The sequence below is a fragment of the Penicillium antarcticum genome, assembly GCF_028974205.1.
Source record: "Penicillium antarcticum strain IBT 31339 chromosome Unknown utg000007l_segment0_segment0, whole genome shotgun sequence".
NCBI lineage: Eukaryota > Fungi > Ascomycota > Eurotiomycetes > Eurotiales > Aspergillaceae > Penicillium > Penicillium antarcticum.
The window spans coordinates 362,804-382,205 of NW_026695305.1; the positions used below are offsets into that span (position 1 = coordinate 362,804).

General features: G+C 47.7%; 7 protein-coding genes across 7 annotated transcripts; 4 read left to right on the forward strand and 3 right to left on the reverse strand.

Annotated features, from left to right (window-relative positions):
• Positions 1 to 3,058: 3,058 nt before the first annotated feature.
• N7508_007375 (zinc finger BED domain-containing protein) lies at positions 3,059 to 3,665 on the forward strand (the record flags this gene model as incomplete). The annotated part of the gene is made up of 2 exons (XM_058465439.1): positions 3,059 to 3,078; positions 3,236 to 3,665. The coding sequence occupies 2 exons, from the start codon at positions 3,059 to 3,061 to the stop codon at positions 3,663 to 3,665; spliced, it is 450 nt and encodes a 149-aa protein (XP_058317841.1).
• Positions 3,666 to 8,686: 5,021 nt separating this feature from the next.
• Positions 8,687 to 9,386, forward strand: N7508_007376 (uncharacterized protein; the record flags this gene model as incomplete). Its single annotated transcript, XM_058465440.1, has 2 exons — positions 8,687 to 8,753; positions 8,809 to 9,386. The coding sequence occupies 2 exons, from the start codon at positions 8,687 to 8,689 to the stop codon at positions 9,384 to 9,386; spliced, it is 645 nt and encodes a 214-aa protein (XP_058317842.1).
• A 695-nt stretch (positions 9,387 to 10,081) lies between these two features.
• Positions 10,082 to 10,599, reverse strand: N7508_007377 (uncharacterized protein; the record flags this gene model as incomplete). Its single annotated transcript, XM_058465441.1, has 2 exons — positions 10,082 to 10,256; positions 10,325 to 10,599. 2 exons carry the CDS (start codon positions 10,597 to 10,599, stop codon positions 10,082 to 10,084), a joined length of 450 nt encoding a protein of 149 aa, XP_058317843.1.
• A 333-nt stretch (positions 10,600 to 10,932) lies between these two features.
• Positions 10,933 to 11,200, reverse strand: N7508_007378 (uncharacterized protein; the record flags this gene model as incomplete). Its single annotated transcript, XM_058465442.1, has 2 exons — positions 10,933 to 11,157; positions 11,195 to 11,200. 2 exons carry the CDS (start codon positions 11,198 to 11,200, stop codon positions 10,933 to 10,935), a joined length of 231 nt encoding a protein of 76 aa, XP_058317844.1.
• A 136-nt stretch (positions 11,201 to 11,336) lies between these two features.
• On the forward strand, positions 11,337 to 11,984 carry N7508_007379 (uncharacterized protein; the record flags this gene model as incomplete). Its single annotated transcript, XM_058465443.1, has 3 exons — positions 11,337 to 11,682; positions 11,748 to 11,831; positions 11,884 to 11,984. Coding segments are annotated over 3 exons (531 nt in total), but the record flags the coding sequence as incomplete, so codon positions are not given.
• Positions 11,985 to 13,505: 1,521 nt separating this feature from the next.
• N7508_007380 (uncharacterized protein) lies at positions 13,506 to 13,769 on the reverse strand (the record flags this gene model as incomplete). The annotated part of the gene is made up of 1 exon (XM_058465444.1): positions 13,506 to 13,769. The coding sequence occupies one exon, from the start codon at positions 13,767 to 13,769 to the stop codon at positions 13,506 to 13,508; it is 264 nt and encodes an 87-aa protein (XP_058317846.1).
• Positions 13,770 to 16,334: 2,565 nt separating this feature from the next.
• On the forward strand, positions 16,335 to 17,288 carry N7508_007381 (uncharacterized protein; the record flags this gene model as incomplete). The annotated part of the gene is made up of 1 exon (XM_058465445.1): positions 16,335 to 17,288. The coding sequence occupies one exon, from the start codon at positions 16,335 to 16,337 to the stop codon at positions 17,286 to 17,288; it is 954 nt and encodes a 317-aa protein (XP_058317847.1).
• Between the last annotated feature and the right edge of the window lie 2,114 nt (positions 17,289 to 19,402).

The window sequence follows — 19,402 nt, forward strand, 5'->3', positions numbered from 1 at the left end:
GGCCATAATTGGTTATCCACGTACCACAAGACCGTTGCTTTCTGTGACGACGATCGGTGCATGCGGCGCGCAAGAAACTGTCGCTTACGTCATAGTTGGACTCAGGATTAAATCAATTGCAAAGGGAGTCAAGGAGAAAAGTTGGAGACGCGTTCAACAGCGTGTTGAATCTGTTGGCCGGCTCCAAAGAAGATGAGAGAGCTAAATCAGACAGCATGTCGCGGGCTACGACGGTCGAATCTGTGCTAGACTTCGCCGAGGCGTCACAACGATTTCAAATTCGCGCGCCATGAGGGCAGCCTAACAACGGGAGCGGCAATTGGGCCACGATAGGCTTTAAGTTCGTTTTCAGGAAATGAGACATGTTGCATGTACATACTCGGATATATATAACTGCTGTAGCCTACATATCGCCCTGCGAGTTGGAACATAACTTCAAATATGTGGGTAAATGGTACATTAGGAATCCGGCTAATATTCGATGTTGTGTTGTTTCCGCGACACAATCCTCTCGTCTAGATTATGGTTACATGATCTGTCAGCTTCAACGCTAAGTTAGAGATCCAAATATTACCCTGGTCTGGGACATTGTCACTATGTTTTGAATCAGAAAATAAGTGCATTTTCTACACTCCGCATTCCCCGTCATAGATTGATCTAAAGATCAATATCGCTAGCTGGCCGAGCAATATTCAATCGCCAGTGGTGCCGATTAACAGGGTCCTTTTGATATAGATTGACTTCGAAAAACTTGTTGTGCGTTGTACACTTGAAGTTTTTATACCTATATTCAATAAGTTTGCTGCAATTTCCAATAAAATCGGATATATAAAGATCATACGAATTGAGCTTCTGGAAATTCCCCGCGATCAAATCTTGCTCGGTAACCTCCACGAAGTCAATCCGATCGCCACTTGCTTCGCTGTGAGGGATGAAATATCTTTTGGCTTCGATAGCACCAAAGTTGACTTGTCGAACAAACTGAATCGCGTAAGGTGGCAAAATATTAGGATTCTGAAAGAACGAAGCTGAAACGGCAGAGGGGGATGATTCAGATCTTTTGGCCCAAGCAATAAAAGGCTCAAATTTGGCCTCGTGCGTTAGATAGGCTGGTCGATAAGGAGATGGAGAAGGGCAACAAAAAATGGAAGACATTGTTAGAGAGTGGTTCCTTGGTCGTTATATTGGTTTTTGAATGATCACTGAAACTTTCTACTCTAGGGAAACGATCGTCTTTATATGCCTTTCAAGTCGGTTTTATGGACGTCAATACCAAGGCGCCTTTAGCTCAGGGAGCTTGATTTTGGAGGAAATCGTAGCAACTTAGTTATTGAATGACGACCATATGCATACTCTAATCCGGTAATTTGTCAACAGATATTGTATTCCGCGGGTGGATCGTTCAATCACAGTTCTTCATTTTGAGGCCCCCTTCTGATCGTCTCTCTTGATGCCCAAATTCATATCTCCTCCAACTCAAAATTCTGGGCCGATAGTGGAATTGTAGCTCGATAGCCCGGCAGGCTTGCGACATGGCTGACCCTCGCTAATCAGAACACCGCATTTTGAGGCCCTCCTCGCACGGTCCCTCTGCTGACTGAGAGCATCTCGGGTAGTTACTAGGTACATACTTAAGACTAGTCGATTAAGTCTAGCGTGCCATTCAAAATGCTTAAAGGGATGGTGATTCCTATCCTGACTATTTTTGCTCTCTCTTTCTCAGGGGCAGCGGGCCTGTCATCTTCGCTCTTTACTCCACTCGCTGCCACTGCCACTCGTTCTCCGCGGCTCTGAGTCTGCCTTTCGATTCTCTCTTTCGTTCGTTCATTGAAAAGAATATTATTCTCTGTGTTGCTTTAACTGAGAGGCTGATTCCAATCCATCCTCTCTATTTTTTCCAACTTGTGGTCAGTCTGGGTACCGGAGTTATAAAGTGAAGCCACTTGTTCCACCTTTTCCCGCGGCGAACACACATACCAGAACCCCCACCAAAAGTCACTGACCGGCAGTCCAATTTTCTTGAAAAACAACAACAACAACTTCTAGATTCTGGACTTGTCGATCCAGCGTGGCTACACGTGTCGGACATCTCTGGTCCCCGTGCATTTCCCGTTTCCACATTCCAACCCCGGTATCCTAGTACTACAACCCATGATAGAGAGCAACATCAGCAGCAAGCCACCTTACAGCAACCAGAAAATTTTTTCTCAAGATGAGCAATTAGAAACAGAAGATCTTGTTTTCGACGTGGATTTTACCTCATCAAAAACTGAGCAGCATCCCTCATCTTCTGCGGCAGCCAACGTCTCTTTACTTCAGTGTAAACACTGCCAGAAGGAATACCGACATCTTGGAAAGCTAAAGTATGTTTTATTATCTTGCAAATCCTTACTCATGCTCCTAACGCTACTCTGGTTTTCCAAAAGCAAGCGAGGGTTCACACTGTTCATCTTGATCCCGTATGAAATTATTTGACACTACCTTGGACTTACATAGTTTCTCCCTACTAGAGATATGAAATTCGGTTTTTGATGTTTCAAACATATCCTTGGCTTTTCAAAGTAAATTCGCGAATCGTGCTATGTGTTCCCATAAAAATATATATATTCACTAGAGGATAGTTGGTCTATGTCTTTAACAACCATGAAGTGTGGAACATTCATTTTTATGCCTCTAAATTTACTTTTATTCTTTAGTAGATGCTATTAATTGTTGGGTATCTTTAATCTCACACCTTAGTTTTGTCCAGGGCTTGGGTCAAACCCTCTAGAAAACTCATGGTGGACGAAAACTTCATACGAAATCAGCTGGGGAAGGCGGCTGACCCCCAAATCCACAGGATGGGGATTTTCTATGGGACTGGTGGGGAATGAAGTGTGGTTAGTGGGGATTGCAGTAGGAGCTAATGGGCATTGTAGTGGGAGTAATGGGAATTCCCCATGGGACTAAGGGGCTGCGTCCAATCAGCGACATATCTTTGGAGCCTAGCTTTGTGATACATCAAGCATGAGAAAATAGTCATTTTGCTTAATAGGCCTAATGTGGCCTAGATACCATCATGCCTCGCGAGAAATCAAAGTAAGTCTTCTCTATCTCCCCCAGGGATCGGTATCATGGATCAATGTAGCCAGTCTTCTGATGCTGGCCCTTCAAACCGCTACGAAGAACATCTCGATAGCCTTCCTTACCTTTCATCTGACTCTATACAGTCATTCACTCCCGATCTCAACTACAGACATCAAACGAACACACCAGCTCCGCTGTTTGAAGTCCCCCAGCCGATTTCAGGTCCTGAGTCTCTCCGACGGGTTGGCCCCGATCGGAAAAAGATTTATGTGCTTTACAACGATATGTCAAAGGAGCAATTCATTGCTTGGTGGCTTCAGACACAATATGCGACCGTGGAGGGCAATGGCAAGAGAATCAATTGGAAGTCGAAACATTCTTCGGAAGTTTGGGATAATTTCGACCAGGTGGCTCATCAGCTTACTGGAGAAGCAAAAGTCATGTGTCGAAGATGTGGCAAAGTCCTTCCCCATCCGCAGGAGAAGGGGGATGGAACAAACTCCATGAAACGTCATCTCGGGTCAAATTCATGTCGTAGAGTCACAAGTGATCAGTCTCAGCAGCAAGGTATCCAACAATCGTTTGAGTTTGCAGTATGAGTTCTATGAGGAATCCTTCCAAGTCTCGACGGCTAAAATATTACCTCTAGTCTCAGCTCAGTCCTCAGCAGCCTAAGAGGGTGTTCACTCAGGAACAATGGGCACGTAAGCAAGTGATCTTGCTTGCTAAATCTTCGCTTCCGTTCCAGTTTCTGGCCCATAAGGACTTTGCGGAACTCATTGAGTTGGCGCAGTTAGCCCCGTCAACGCCGCAATTACTCAACCCAGTGACTGCGCGTCGCCGCCTCCAGTCGATGGTTAAAGAGGGCCAGGAAAGAGTCCTCCTAGACCTTCCACCAACTGCAAAGCTCTCGATTGCCCTCGACTGTTGGACATCCCCGTTTCAGCAAGCCTTTATGGCCATCACTGGCTATTTTATCGACAAAGACTGGAAGTATCGCGAGACTCTGCTTGGCTTTGAGCCGCTCCATGGTGCACATTCTGGTGTAAATTTAAGCACCATTCTGATGGAATTACTTCAAAAGTACGATATTGTCAATCGCGTCCTAGCGATTACAACAGATAACGCATCGAACAACAATACCTTGATCGAAAATATCCAGGAGTCTATCCAGTCACTCAGGCTACCTAATCAGGCACTTATTGTCCGGATACCATGCTTAGCTCATGTCATTCAGCTTAGTCTTCGGGATCTTCTTGGTCGGATCAAAGCCAACCCAAAAAATGACAACCCAGGCAGGGTCTGGTCGGATTCTCAAAAACAGTCCCTTCGCAGCAGTCGGGGTGAACAGGATATTACTTATACCCTTTCAAAGGTAACCCCTCCCCCTACATACTTATATATAGGGCAATACTAAAAGGACCCTAGAATTGAGTATTTGGACCCCATGGCCTTACGCTAAGCCTAATTAGGCCTAGCCTAGTAATTGTAATTCCAATGCATTAATCGGTAAAAATGCATCAGTTCTTGGCAGTGCTGGATGCCCCGGGTATCGGCGGTCATAAACCTTGGGTACTTCATTTACTATGCAGCTCTCTAATAAAATTAAGTCACCACCGTTTCTTACCAACAACCAACTGGACTCAGTAGCTTCTTGACCCCAAGATACTTCCATTTACTATGCAACCCCCTTATTAAATTAAGTACCGACCACTGCTCAATTTCCTAGAATCGCACTAGTCCCAATTAGGAAACAGAGGCTGATTTGAAAACTCCGCAGATTTGAAGGAATCCAGCTATTGTGGTCAAAACGTACGAGAAAGCAGTAAATTTTGACATATTTCCTATATACAGATATGTCCAATGCGTTCTGACGCTATTCAGAGAGCTCTCCGACGCTTCCTGAGCCGGTCGGACCAGGTATTCTGAGCCTGGGCCGCGCCCTGGGCCGTAGACGAAGCTATTCCTAGTGCCTGAGATGCCACCGGCGACGTAGGAATGCTTGCAGACAATGCCTGGGCCGTAGACGAAGCTATTCCCAGTGCCTGAGATGCCACCGGCGACGTAGTCGATGCGATTCCCGACGCCTGCGACGTAGGACTGCTCGCCGGCGACGTCGGGGCCGTAGCCTGAGCTCCCTGGGCTATAGACGAGGCTATTCCCACCTGTTGTGTGCCTCCACGTCCTCGTCCTCGGCCTCCACGTCCTCGTCCTCGTCCTCGACCTCGTCCTCGACCTCGCTGTCCCCCCCCGTTGTATCCGCCGACCCTCCCGTGCTTCCTGGGCATCCACGATCTCAAACAGCGACGGATCCCGCTGCGTAGATGATGCCGTAGACGTCGGAAGGTTATTCAATGCGCCCTTAGGCCGCCCGCGGATGCTGGTAAGGATCTCGGGTTCTTGGAGAAGGTGGCTAAGGCCGATCGGCGGTGCTTCGGTCTCGTAGAGGTGCCACTGGGTATGAAACTGCGATAATTTGACAGAGACACCTATCATGTCAGCCCATTTGATGTCATGGATGCAGGGATAGCCCGTAGCCTTGCAGCCAGGCGTACAACCGACGGCGAAGGGTCTCTTGCCGGGTATACCCTCATCCTCCGGAAGATGCGCATGGTATAGCTTTAAGACCCGCCCGATCGCTTTTCGTGAAACCAGCCGTAAGACGTCACGGACGATCGGATGCCGCATAGCAGATAATACGGTCGGCGATCGCGCTTTCTCGTCGGCGATAGCTTGCTGAGAGAGCTTGAATTGCCTAAGAATAACAGTCTCGAAGCAGTGAAGCAGGGCAAGGAGGTTACGCCGCGAATTCTGGAGGTCTTTCTTTAGAGCTGCATGAGCACCCTCCACGCGAGATGTCGATGTCTCGCCGAGGTGGAAGAAGCTATTCGTAAAACAGCGTAGCACCTGCCGACCGGACTCGATGATCCAGTGCTTCTCGATATAGGTAAGGAGGTTCGAGAAGACTGGCTCACTATAGCAGCTACAAAAGTATAGCCACTGCTCTCTCATACGTTGCTCAGTCTCAGCGAAGACGACTCGATTCCAGCGCTGCAGCATCTTTAGCCAAAAAGCAGTGGCATACGCGATGTATGCCTCCTTCTCGACCTCGCCGGCGTCAATCAGGGCCTTCACATGTTTCCTAGCCGCCGGTATAGCCTTCGCCTTGATATTCGAGATAACATGCCACAAGCATAGCAGCGAGGCTGTCGTTGGCAATGCTACTGCGAGCGCATTGAGGAGGGCTTTCTCTTTATCAGTGAATACTGTGAGAGGCTTCCCGAGGCCATATTCATCGTAGATACCTTGTAGACAGCGTAGGGCCCAGCGATACGCGTCCTCGCGCTCACTCGGTAGGAATGCGAAGCCGACACAGAATGACCTCCCGATCGAGTTGACGCCAATGATATCTAGCAACGGCATATTGAAGCGGTTAGTCTGATACGTACAGTCCATCCATAGCACCGAGGGAGACTGTCGAAGCTGCGCAAGGCCAGTACGATGTATCGCGAAGACGCCTGATACTGTCTCGCCGTCGGCTTGAGTGGTATGGCGTAAGATCCAGTCTCCATGCTTCGGCAGCTCTTCGAAGAGGGCTTGTATCGGCGTCCGACCGGCAAGAAGCTCTTGAAGAAGACGTCTAGCACGGTTGTAGATGTCCGCCGGCCTAAGATGAATGCCCTGGCTAGCTAGAAGCGAGATGATCTGGCGTGGAGGGATCCCTTGGCGTATAAGAGGATCTAGAGTATCAAGATGAGGCTCGAGAGCTCGCCGGCGCAGCGTAGGATGAGTTGATTGAGGCCCCGGTTCGTGATTGTGCTCTCCATGATCGACCTGTAACCGCCAGAGACCGGTCTCCCGCTGTAGGCGGAGATTCAGACCGTACTCGCAGCCAGTCATAGACGTGAATGTCTGCCGAGAAGGTCTAGATAAAGCCGTATTCGCCACAGGAAGCTCGGGAGAAGCCGCCCGGCTAGAGTCTGGGCGTCTACCACGGTCGCATCGAAGAACCACGATGTATAGCCCATCGGTAGCGTTGGATTTGGTACGGCGCTTAACGACTGCGTAGCCAGTAGGCCCGAGGATGCCATTTATCGTATCAATTCCTTCCTGGAAAGTCCCGAAGAGCTGCCCGTCTTCGATTGTAGGTGTCTCCGCCGGCTCAGGGTCGATTTCAGGGCCGATTTCGATAGGATCAGGGGTAAAGAAGCGACTCGATGAGGCCGACGACCCTGCGAGACTCGAATCCCAGTCAGTCTCATTGAATTCAGGGGTGTGGGAGCCGATTCTTGGTGCCATTTCGACGTTTTGGTAGAGGGATGTCAACAAACAGTATGGTGATAGTTGCAACGCCCTCACGGGGCCAGTATCGCTATTTGTGAGCTGAAAATTTCAATAGAGACTGATTAGCCATTTCTGAGCGATGAAATAATTTTAGAAATTCGTATCGGCTATATTGGTGATGTTGTGATGTGTTGAAATTGGCGAGATGCATGAAGCCGTAGACATGGAGTTGGCGATGCCCTAATTACGGGGTAATTAATTAGTGGTGCTGACCTTTTAGGACTAGTGCGATTCTAGGAAATTGAGCAGTGGTCGGTACTTAATTTAATAAGGGGGTTGCATAGTAAATGGAAGTATCTTGGGGTCAAGAAGCTACTGAGTCCAGTTGGTTGTTGGTAAGAAACGGTGGTGACTTAATTTTATTAGAGAGCTGCATAGTAAATGAAGTACCCAAGGTTTATGACCGCCGATACCCGGGACATCCAGCACTGCCAAGAACTGATGCATTTTTACCGATTAATGCATTGGAATTACAATTACTAGGCTAGGCCTAATTAGGCTTAGCGTAAGGCCATGGGGTCCAAATACTCAATTCTAGGGTCCTTTTAGTATTGCCCTATATATATATTGCTAATCAATCAGCCAGATTCGTGGATTCGCGGTATTCGTCAATGCTAGCCCTCAGCGAAGGGAGGCCTTTCTCAGTCTTCAGCCAGATGATCCAAAGCTTGTTCCTCTTCAAGATGTTAGGACTCGTTGGAATTCAACATTCCTTATGCTTCGACGCGCAAAGCGCCTTTCTACGACGTTTGACAAATACTGCGAGCTACATACGCAATCTCAATTCAAGCTCAACGTAGAGGAATGGCGACAAGTTGATTATCTTCTCTGCATCACACATCCCTTCTATACATTCACGACTCGTCTCTCTCAAACGAAGGAGGTCACTGTTCATAATGTCTTTCGGGTCTACTACCAGCTTTTTGATCACCTCGAGGGGTCAATGCGACGACTCTGGAAGAAGAAAGTTCCTTGGAAACAAGCAATGCTTCATGCCCTTGAAGCAGGAAGGGAGAAGCTAAAGCTCTACTATAGGAAAACTGCGGAAGTGCATGGAAATCTCTATGCAATCGGTACTATTCTTGCTCCACAGCATAAGCTACAGTTCTTCTCCAGAGGAGAATATGGCGATGACGCTGAGTCTCGTCAGACATACAAGGAATGCCTTCAAAAGTTCATGGAACCCTACCAAAAGCCTATTTCCGATGCACAGCGGCCGCACCAACACCCCCCACAAACGAATAGAGATGATATGGAAGATCTTTTTGATGAGGATATGCTTGATGTCTCCTCTCGAGAGAATACAAATACCAATGATGAATTGACTGAGTATCTTGGGACAAGTAAGCGTCACGAAACCCTTTCTGTCAACCTGTCTTTACTTATCATGCGATGTAGGCCAAAAGAAAATCGCTCCGCTAACCTTCTGGAAAGAGCACGAGCGTGAATTTCCAACACTGGCAAGGGTTGCACGGGATATTTTCTCTATTCCTGCAACTGGTGCAGGCGTCGAGCGTGTATTCAACTCGGCTCGAGATGTCTGTCATTATCGTCGGGGATCACTGAATGCCGCAACAATCCAAGATATTATGATATTCCGATGCTTCGACAAGCAGGATAAAGAAGACGATACTTTAGAAGACGTAGCTCTCACCTCTGAAGAAAGGCAAGAGGCAGACGAGCGTCAAGAAGCTGACCTTCCTCAACAAATTCCTGATCCGATTAGTGATGACGAAGAGGATGAATCACTATCGTTTCCGGATGAGCCTTCTGTTGAGTTACAGACACGACCCTTAACTCAACGGGCACTGGGAAAGAGACGACAGTGTACTCCCGAGCAGGGCCAGGAGGGTGGTGATGAGGCGGAATTTGATGACGATGCTCAGCCTCTGCCTAGAAGTAGTACTCAGACACGAGTATCTAGTAGGCAGAAGCGTCCAAGACGAGAGGATGAGGACTTTACGTATTATATGTGAATGTTGGACGAAGAATTAACCCAGATTATTATGTTATTGTACTGTTTGCTTGGACCCCGTTCATTCAGTTATAGCCCGTAGGCTGTAAGCCTAATACTGAAAGAAACAGTCAAAGCTGTATAAGTTATGCAAGGCACAGGTGAGACGATTTTGCTGACACTTTAGTCCCATGGGGATTTCCTTTAGTCCCATGGGAGTCCGACAGGGTCTTGGTCCCGCCCATGGGACCGAGGTTTGGTCCCATTGCACTCCCATTTAGTCCCATGGGACTGGTCCCAAGGGACCAGTCCCGTGGGAGTTGAAGAGGTCTACTTCAGACTATGGTGATTGACCTGCCGTCCACTCAATAAATTCCTCCTCTTGCCATCCCAAGCGAGAATATTCTAGAACAAATCCATGTCAGCTCTGCATATGACGCACTGCTTTCCAACTTACCAGAGTTGAATATATCACAATCTGCACCTGCATCTGGAGAATTGCATAAATCCACCTGAAAAGTGGTTTCTCTGATGGTGCTGTTGCCAGTTTCATCCCTAAGCCTGGATTTCAAAAAACCTGTGGTTTGGCCATTCGCACCGGTACAGATAGCAGAATGCACAAAGCACCAGTCGAAACAGCCCTCGATAAAGCACCATTTAGTGATCGCTTTCTTGCATGATGGGCTACATAAAATCCTCTTGTCAGCATTCGTCTTTTTAGAACGGACGGAATGATGCAACCGACCAGTTTCGCCCCTCGACATAAGCTTCAACATCGTCGACAGCTTCATGCGTCCTCTCTCGCTGTTCTTGCTGATCGGCTATCATCTGATCCTTGAAGTCCAACGTCGTCGCTATGGGGATTCGCGTGGATACAACCTGCTCGGATTGGCTATGAAGCCAGCGCGGATATTTCCTTAGGGCCTGACCTTGTCCAAATTCATGACTTGCTTCACATACCTGTCCCTCACGGTGCTCTCGTTGGGTAACATGGTGCTACTCCTCTCCCAGGGCCTAATGAAGCCCGCATCCATACTTGCCACTTTGGCTTCCATTGTGCTCAGTCTCCTTTTAAGTTCTATGTTGTCAGACATGAGGGTGTTCACCATGCCCTGCAGGCTCCGGACCGTCTTTGTGCTGCTGGGTTCGGCTGTCCCATTGTCGTTAGCCTCATTGTCTGCCACTGCCACACTGACACCCCCAATAGCCTTCTCAATTTCGCTGAAGTCGTCCATTCTGTTAGACAGGGGTGTTTTGAAGCGGAACGTTGTAGTTCATTTGATCTGGGTTACTCGACTGAGTAGAAGACTGTCAAGAGAAACAATGCATGCTGTAAGGGGTAGAGTAAAACTTTCAACACGGTATGTTACAGTTTAATTACTGTATTGGTTGGAACTTACTCTTTTCTTCACTTTAGTGTAGCATAGCGCTTCCTTTGCTTGCAGTGGGATTTCGACACAGAATAGCCAATACGTGTGATCCAGCATCCGTGACGTGGCAGCAGCACGCGCTGCAACTGCATGTTCTTTCTTCAACCTCCTCTTCCACGTCCCTGGATTCCAATGGAATTAATCCTTTTCTAAATTTCCACTCGCAAACAGCAGCGTATCATTCATGTCGACATGTTTGAGGCCATGACCGTGCGTCTTGTTGCCCATAGCGCAGAAATATCGCTTGGTACAAAATCGTGCGTTCCGTTGGGTCTGGTTACGGGTCTCCCGACGAGCCGCTCGTTGGGCAGTCGGGGAGAACGTGACTTGGCTGAAGTCCCATTTGCCCTTCTCCCTTGCGCCCTATTCATATCGATTTCGGATGATACGTCAGAGTTACGTCCATCGTGCATGAAGGCGGTCTTTCAAATCGCTGAAGAACAACGGCCTGATGTCCTATGAAAAGCTCCTCTTGATTGGAGATCTGTTGGCTGGTACCCTGAATACTGGAATTTTATGACTGTATTGAGATATGGAAAGAGCAGCTGGTGGGCTCAGGTGGCTTTGTGGATTGTAGAAGACCAGAAGCCAACCCTTTCGTTAAAAATGACGACGACAAGTGTGACGAACAGCACACACCAGGCAGCATAATTCTGCCGGGAGCACTGAGTCTTTTGAGTACGCGAGAATCGTGGGCACGATTGCGCGACAGAGGCTACCATGTTCCACAGGACGAACCCGCAGTGACGGACTCAACTTGTGACTTGGCACCATGCCGATTAATATGTGACCAAAGCTCTGATTGTAATTGTTCCCTTGAATCAATCTCCTGCGCCCATCTAGAAGAGGAAGAATCCGAAACCGCCAAGTCTGCCAAGGGTGAAGAAAGTACGTTTATTCGAACAATGGATGATAAATTCTTAAAAATTCGTTTTGCGAACGACATTTACCAGAAGAGCCTCACAAAACAAAGATGAGAGCTGTTATCGGACGGCAGGGACCTACACGGGATCTTGTGGTGAACGCCACCGTTTGTGGTAATTTTCATCCCTTTTTGCGCCCTTCGTTGGAACATTAAGATTGCTTTAGATTGTGTGCCGTACATCCTGATGGATATGGCGATACGGACAGCTAGTTGGTTCGTTATCAGTAGTGGCAAGACCTTGGACGCTCTAGCTGCCTGGCATTGATCCTTGAACCTAGTGTCTAAGACTACTAGATAAAGTAATGTACGCCCCTAGAGCCCCTCGAAGAGCTTTAGAAAGGATAGAGCTACGTGGGTAGTAATAGATTGATTTGGGCCGTTGGCCCTTGGTGAACATTAGTCTAATAGCCAACATTCGTTAATTGAGAACTTCACTAGTATAGTCATTCTCGAAATTGCCTTGACCATATACGCTGAGTAACCTTCTGTGGCCCCGACATCAAGGCTATAGCGCAGATAATATACTGCGCAAGCCGCACCAAGGTGAGAGCCGCAGTATTATGCCATCTGTGTTATGCCGCCATATAGTACAGTGACCATCCAAGTTTACCGTTCAATGGTCAAAAAGTAGAATGCAATTACACATGGCATGATACCGGACCATACTGAAGCATTTCCCTTTGCCCATGATATTCTTGTTGGCCAAGCCTTGGTGGTGGGACAAGGGAAGAATTACTCAGCGTATATTGGTTAAGCCGATTTCGAGAATGACCTCCAAGCTCCCAGAAACTGCGAGATCGCCGAGTCACGTACACTTTCTGGCACCTAGTACTTCCACAGAAATTTAGCTCAAAATTATTTCACCTGCTCACTGAGCAGAGGGGTGAGCAAGGGTGAGCAAATTAATTCGCTTCCCATCCCCCATTGGCGGTCTGTCACCGCCTTACCGAAGTTCTCATCTACCAACATCCAGATATTCGCAACATGGCGCCAAAAATCCGTCTCTCAAAGCTCGAAATGATTCAGGATATGAAATTGAGCAAATCACTGACTGCATCTCAAACGGCCAAAACTGCTGGATATAGAAAGCGTTCAATCATCAACATCAGCAGCAATATTCTCCGGTTCGGAAGTGTCAGAGTACCTTCAACTCGCGTCGGTCGACGACGAATTATAACCCCCTCGATGCTAGAGCACTGTCTTGTCGCCTCATCTAAAATCCTAGATGGTATGTGGACAAAATGGCAATGTTTTAATGGGACGAGTTCCGTATCCAGGTCACAATCTCGAGAAGATGGCTCAACAGAAAACAAAGGAGCAAAACGCCGATTCACGAGATTTCTATATATATAAACTGTCGGATATTATCTCATATGGCTTGTTCTACATGAATGAGTCTGTGTGTTATAAATTAATCAGGCTCAGACGTACAGGTTAGTCTCCGGTGGGCGCGGCGCCAATAGAGGTAGCCAACTTCCATCGAGATCCGCGGTTTAAGATAATAGTCACATATTGTCAAGGTTGAATCGTGCTCGCTCGTATATTTCCAAGCTCAACGGACGCTGCAAAATTCGAAATCTTCATTGAAAATACATATATTGAGGCATGGCCACTCGAGTGCTCAAATAGGCTTTGTCTTTGGTACAAGATGTCAGTGGTTGGTACGGTTGGGCACCCTTGCGTCTTTGTATTTTTTGTTTCAACAATGCGGGGTAGCTAAGAGCAAGTGATAACCGTCTCATTGACCTCTACGAGGCTGTTCTGGAAACCTATTCAATCTGGGTTATCATGAAGTGGTGTTCGCTCTGCGATCGTTCGTTTGGCAGCCAGGACGCTCTTGACCAGCATCTTCGTGACTCGCCCGCGCATGCTCCATCATATGATTGCGAACCTTGCGATCGGTCTTTTGGCAGCCAGGACGCTCTTGACCAGCATCTTCGTGACTCGCCCGCGCATGCTCCATCATATGATTGCGAGCCTTGCGATCGGTCTTTTGGCAGCCAGGACGCTCTTGACCAGCATCTTCGTGACTCACCCGCGCATGCTCCATCATATGATTGCGAACCTTGCGATCGGTCTTTTGGCAGCCATGACGCTCTCGACCAGCATCTCCGTGACTCGCCCGCGCATTTCCAGCTGCCTAGAACACCGCTAGACAGATTTTTCCTATCGTTTGATACCTTTGTATATGATCCGACGTTACCGCCGAGTGAATCATACTGGTCTTTACAAAGGTACTATGGTTGGCGCAGAGGCGAAGAGGACTCTGATCAAGCTTGGCACCAGTTCCAGGAAGCTCTTAGTCAAGAGTTCAAGCTCTGGTTTGGAGCAGAGGATGACCTTGCCGCTTGGCATTCACTTTGCCGCGCTGTGAAAATTGAACCATTACCGAGAACTTGTCTCGGCTGCGAAAAGGTAGTAGATGTTACCAAAATTTCCTGCAACATCCTGTTAACAACGAGCAATAGGCTGCGCGAGGGATATACGTCAATATCGTTGACTTGATTGACTGGGCTCGCAGCAGGGGAGAGCACAGTGACCTACGGCTCTTCCATAGCTTAGAGGAACTGCGAGATTACACCAGGACAACCCGCAAAATCTTTTGTAATAATCTTGACGAGACAGGAAACGGCAACGTAGTCCTTAGGCATTTGCTTCGATTTATATTGCGAGAAATAGAAATCTCCTAGTGACACACCCAGTCTCGACCACAGAGGCAGTCTTTTAATTTAGATAGGCAACAACGTGCTTTCACTGTCGGCCGTCTTAGGCCGTGTGTCTGTTTTGTTTGTTCTAAGGAACCCTTGTGTAAGTTAGAAATGTTGTAACTGAAGTTATCTGAGAACCATTCTCAATTTGAGTCTGGCCAATCAACCGATCATAGTCATTCGTCAGTCCCGCTGCCAAGATAGCTCTCTCCGGGTAAAGGTTCTTCCATAGATCAGATACTCAGTCAACCACCACCCCCACTCCCCCACTTCCATGAGGCTTCTGATGGAATTTGAGGTGATAAGATATGCGATATCTCGACATTAAAAATAGCAAGACTTTTCAAGAAAGAAGATATGGTGAAGGATGATTCCCACGTTGACGTCCTTGGTGTCGGACCCTCAGCGACCGGTCGCAGAAAGCTAGGGCCAGCCTGCCTTGATTCTCCAAATTACCTCAAAAGTCAACACAACTAATCAGCCTGAGAGAAAGCCCATACTCTTGTATGCTTCATATTGATTATGGTGGCTGTTGCCAAAAGCGCGAAATACTTCATAGCCTATCGTGGGATACGCGCGGTTGTCAAGCCAACTCCTCAACGGAGCGGCTTCCTTAGGTACTGTACTGCTCACTGACATTTCAAATATCTCTGCCCAGCACCAGAAGATCTGGCCCGAAAGATCTGAGGATCCCTTCACTACAAATTCGCCTCTCCCTCAAGTTACCATACTACCTCAGTTAATCTTCACCCGAGCTTCTCTTTCTCTCGTAGTCAAATGTCCGTCACGGATTGAAGTTTGTCTTATTGTTTGTCATACTACGTCCCAAAACTGGTGCAACTACTTCGCTCTTCGATTCGAACCCAATGCCAAGGCTTACTAGTCCAATCCGGAGTGGCGCTGGGAAAATAGAAATTCATATATTGCTATCAATACCCAGGCAGCTTGGATCAGGCTATAAAGCAAAAGAACGTTTGGTACATGTACATTACTCTGCTCGATATCTTATGCGCAGACAATTGTGTCTCAAGGCACAGATCCAGCTTTGGGACAAACGAGAACTCGCCACGGTTTGCATATAAACGCTCCTCCAATTCATCGCTCTTTTTTCGTCCCCGAAGTCCCTAGTATTCCAAGACTTGAACTAATACACCATGACCTATTCCATGTCGTTTCCATCATGCCGATAAGGAGGCGATGTAGCAAAAAAAAAATAACAAGAAGCGCCCTTGGATTCTAAGATCCCAGACTCGCCCGGGGGAGGGATCCAGTAACATATCCGATTAGGAGCTCTTCGATGCTCTAGCAAGAACTAGTTCACTTAAAGCGGTTCATGCGCAGCTTATAGTATTTTGGAATACGCCTTGATGATGGAATGAGTTGCTTGGGTAGCAGGCGAAAAGTTGACCGTGCACATTGGTCTGCATTCATTGGCTGGTTTGTCATGAAGCCATCGCTGAACTAAAGGGATATGCAGCTGGCTCATTTCCTGCAGCCACATAAAAAGCAGAACCCGCGTTCGGAGTCAATCTTGGGAGTATTTAAGTGCGTACAAACCACAGGTAAGCGGCAAAGCTAAAGGTGGCAGAAAGGCTTTTGGGTTTAGATTTGCGCAATGTCAATCTCGAGGTGGGATGATGTGGACAAAGTCGGGGCGCTATTTGGCAAGTGAGATTGATCATACTTAAACGACCGACCAGCGAGGCGAACAATGCAAGTGACCGGCCAATAAGAACCTTGGTCTTGTTGGGAGGATGCGTGAGGCGAGGGATCTGAGCACGGGATTTTAGAGTGGACGAAGATGGGGCGTGACCACCCACCTGAATCTTCACTTACTCTCCTTCTGCGTTACCATACCTTCAGCGTTTCCGCAGCACGAATTCAGGCTCCTCGGCGTGCAATTCACCATGTCCATTAAATCAGCTGGAATCGAAACCATTGTTGTAGACTCCGTGTCTCTCCTTCAATCGGTCATAGACGCGGCGGTCATTGGGCTTCGGACCGACGTTCCATCACTTTTCATGGACCTGGAAGGGATACAGCTTGGCCGACATGGTTCAATCTCAATCATGTCCCTCTATGTGCCCTCCAGGAAGAGTGTATATCTCATCGATATATGCAGACTGGGAAAAGAAGCATTTTCGACTGTCAATAGCGACAAAAAATCTCTCAAATTCATACTCGAATCTCCGGTCATTTTGAAAGTGCTATTTGATGTTCGGCATGATTCAGACGCGTTGTACAGTCTCTATGGAATCTCCCTTGACGGTATCAGGGATGTCCAACTAATGGAACTCGGGACGAGAAAGGGCCCGAAAGATTTCTTGGCCGGCCTAGACAAATGTGTGGAGAAAGACAGTACGATTTCTGCAACGGAGAAAAAGGCATGGGGGCTTACCAAAGGCAATACTCGACGACTCTTCGATCCTGCTTTCGGCGGGCGATACGACATATTCAACGAGCGACCCATTCAACCGGCGATCGCAAAATACTGCGTTGGAGATGTTACTTTGTTGCCAGATCTTTTCAACATTTATGGCGCTAAGCTAAATCGACCTGGAGAGGAATTTTGGAAGCTTCATGTATTGGAAGAAACCAAAGAGCGGATCAAGCTTTCACGAAGTCCGGAATTTGACGGAACATCGAAGTCCAACGCCCGCGGGCCTTGGAATCGAAAGTCTATTGAGGAAGCGATTAATCGATGGAATGACGATATTCTGGATAATACATTGCATTGCGAGGATGATGATTTCTATGGGCCTGAAGACTACGATGATGACCATGGCTGGGAGGATGACGGTCCGACCAGCTGCAGGGACATTATCAATGACTGTGACTACGATTACTACTATTCTGACTAGGATATAGAACAGGCTAAGTTCAATCAAAATAGGAGACAGTGCCCGACTATTGATCCTCATCCCCTTCCCACCATTATGACCTGACATCCGAGTGGTTTTACAGCACTGAAATTGAGATCGAGTACATTCTCCAAGAATGCACCGTAATTTATATAAACACAATACGACTTTGTCTGAGAGGACAAAATCCCAAATAGCTTACCTCATCTTGGCATTATGGCAGTGATATCAATCAAAGAATATGGGCGGTGGCACCAATTTTACTCACCCTTATGGCTCGATTCGACTTATGTCCTAGGTATCAACCCGCTTTATGGGTGTCTGCTTACCTTCCAAAAATAAACCGTCATGATTACTGTACAGTAAGAGCTGCATGTTATGGTGAACCTCAATCAGTTGTGGCACGCCCTAAGGGTTGAGTTGCGCGAAAGACTCTGCGGTGGGGCTAGGCAACAATTATCGAATGTGTATTGATCAAGCCGATTTTGAGAAAGGCTGTACTGCTTCCGCATATTGAGAGTTTCGATGGGGAACCCTGCGTCGCAATTCAATCTAATACCAGCAAGGCGAGAGGGACCGCCGGTGAAACCAGGGTCGGTCGAGCTTTTTTTGTTTTGATATTTATCGGGTTTTGAGCACCTCCTCGCTTAGGGAGATATTTTAGACAAACGAGTCAGATCCGCTCGGCTCTATCAGTCGTAATATAATAGGAGAAAGCAAAATGGTTACAGGCTGACTTCACGAAGATGATGTTCGAGTAGAAATTTCCGTATCAGAAAACTGATCTGAACGCTATATACACATAGAAATCAATGTCTGGACTGACCCAAGTACCAAAGCTCAGTCTAGCCGATGCTTTTTCTTAATATGGCGCTTGAGATTATCTCTCCTTCCGTTTGCAAAATATGTGCAACCGGGATGAGGACAATAGGCCATGCTGCGACCAATGACCTTATGGAGTGATTGCTCGTGTCGCGTGAGGTCTCTTTGGGTTGCAAACCCCATGGTGCATGCATTCATGGGACATTTGAAGGGACGTGTATGTGTTTTGCGAAACCGAGATGGAGCCTACGAAAAGGGCATCACGCCCTCGCTGAAGATACAAGATTCCCAATCACCAGGGACTTTGGCGGAAACAATCGAGCAGAAAGCAGAGGCCTTCCGGACTGCCTTCTTCCCACAACCGCCCCCAGCTGACCTCTCTGACACGGAATCATTTCAATACCCGCAGCCGATCGAATTCCCACCAATTACGGCTCAAGAGATACAGGAAGCAGTGAAGGGAGCGAAAGCAGGGAAAGCGCCAGGAGAAGACGGCATTCCGAACTCTCTGTGGCACAAACTTATCGAGATACCAGTCATCCTGGACGTGCTTGTCCAACTGTTCAACGCCTGCATACGCACTGGATACAACCCATCGCACTTCCAGCGCTCAATCACAGTTGTCCTCAGGAAACAGGGCAAAAGTGACTATCAGCTTGCCAAATCATACAGACCGGTTGCACTGCTAAACACGCTCGGAAAATTCTTGGAATCGATAGTTGCGCGAAGGATCAGCTACGCAGTAGAGTCGGAGGGACTACTCCCTCGAACTCACCTGGGTGGTCGACGCGGTATATCCACAGATCATGCTATTCACATCATCATTGACCGCATCAAAACTGCATGGGGAAAAGGCAAGCCAGTGGTGTCCCTGTTGATGTTAGATGTCTCTGGGGCGTATGACAATGTTTCCCATGCTCGCCTCCTCCATAACCTCAGAAAACGACGCCTGGGGCACTTCGTTCCCTGGGTCAAGGCGTTTTTGTCCAACCGCAGCACAAGAATCCGCATGCCTGAAGGCATATCCGGTATAATCCCAACACCTACAGGCATCCCGCAAGGGTCGCCGATATCACCAATCCTTTACTTGATCTACAATGCAGACCTCATTGAGAACTGCGGGACAGGAATTATTAGCAGTGGTTGGGTAGACGATGTCTGTTTTATGGCCAAAGGGGACAGTGAACGCGAGACCATTGAGAAGCTCAAGACTGCATGTCGCAAAGCCGACCAGTGGGCTGAGAAACATGCATCAGTCTTCGACCCCAAAAAGTACGCCCTCATACACTTCG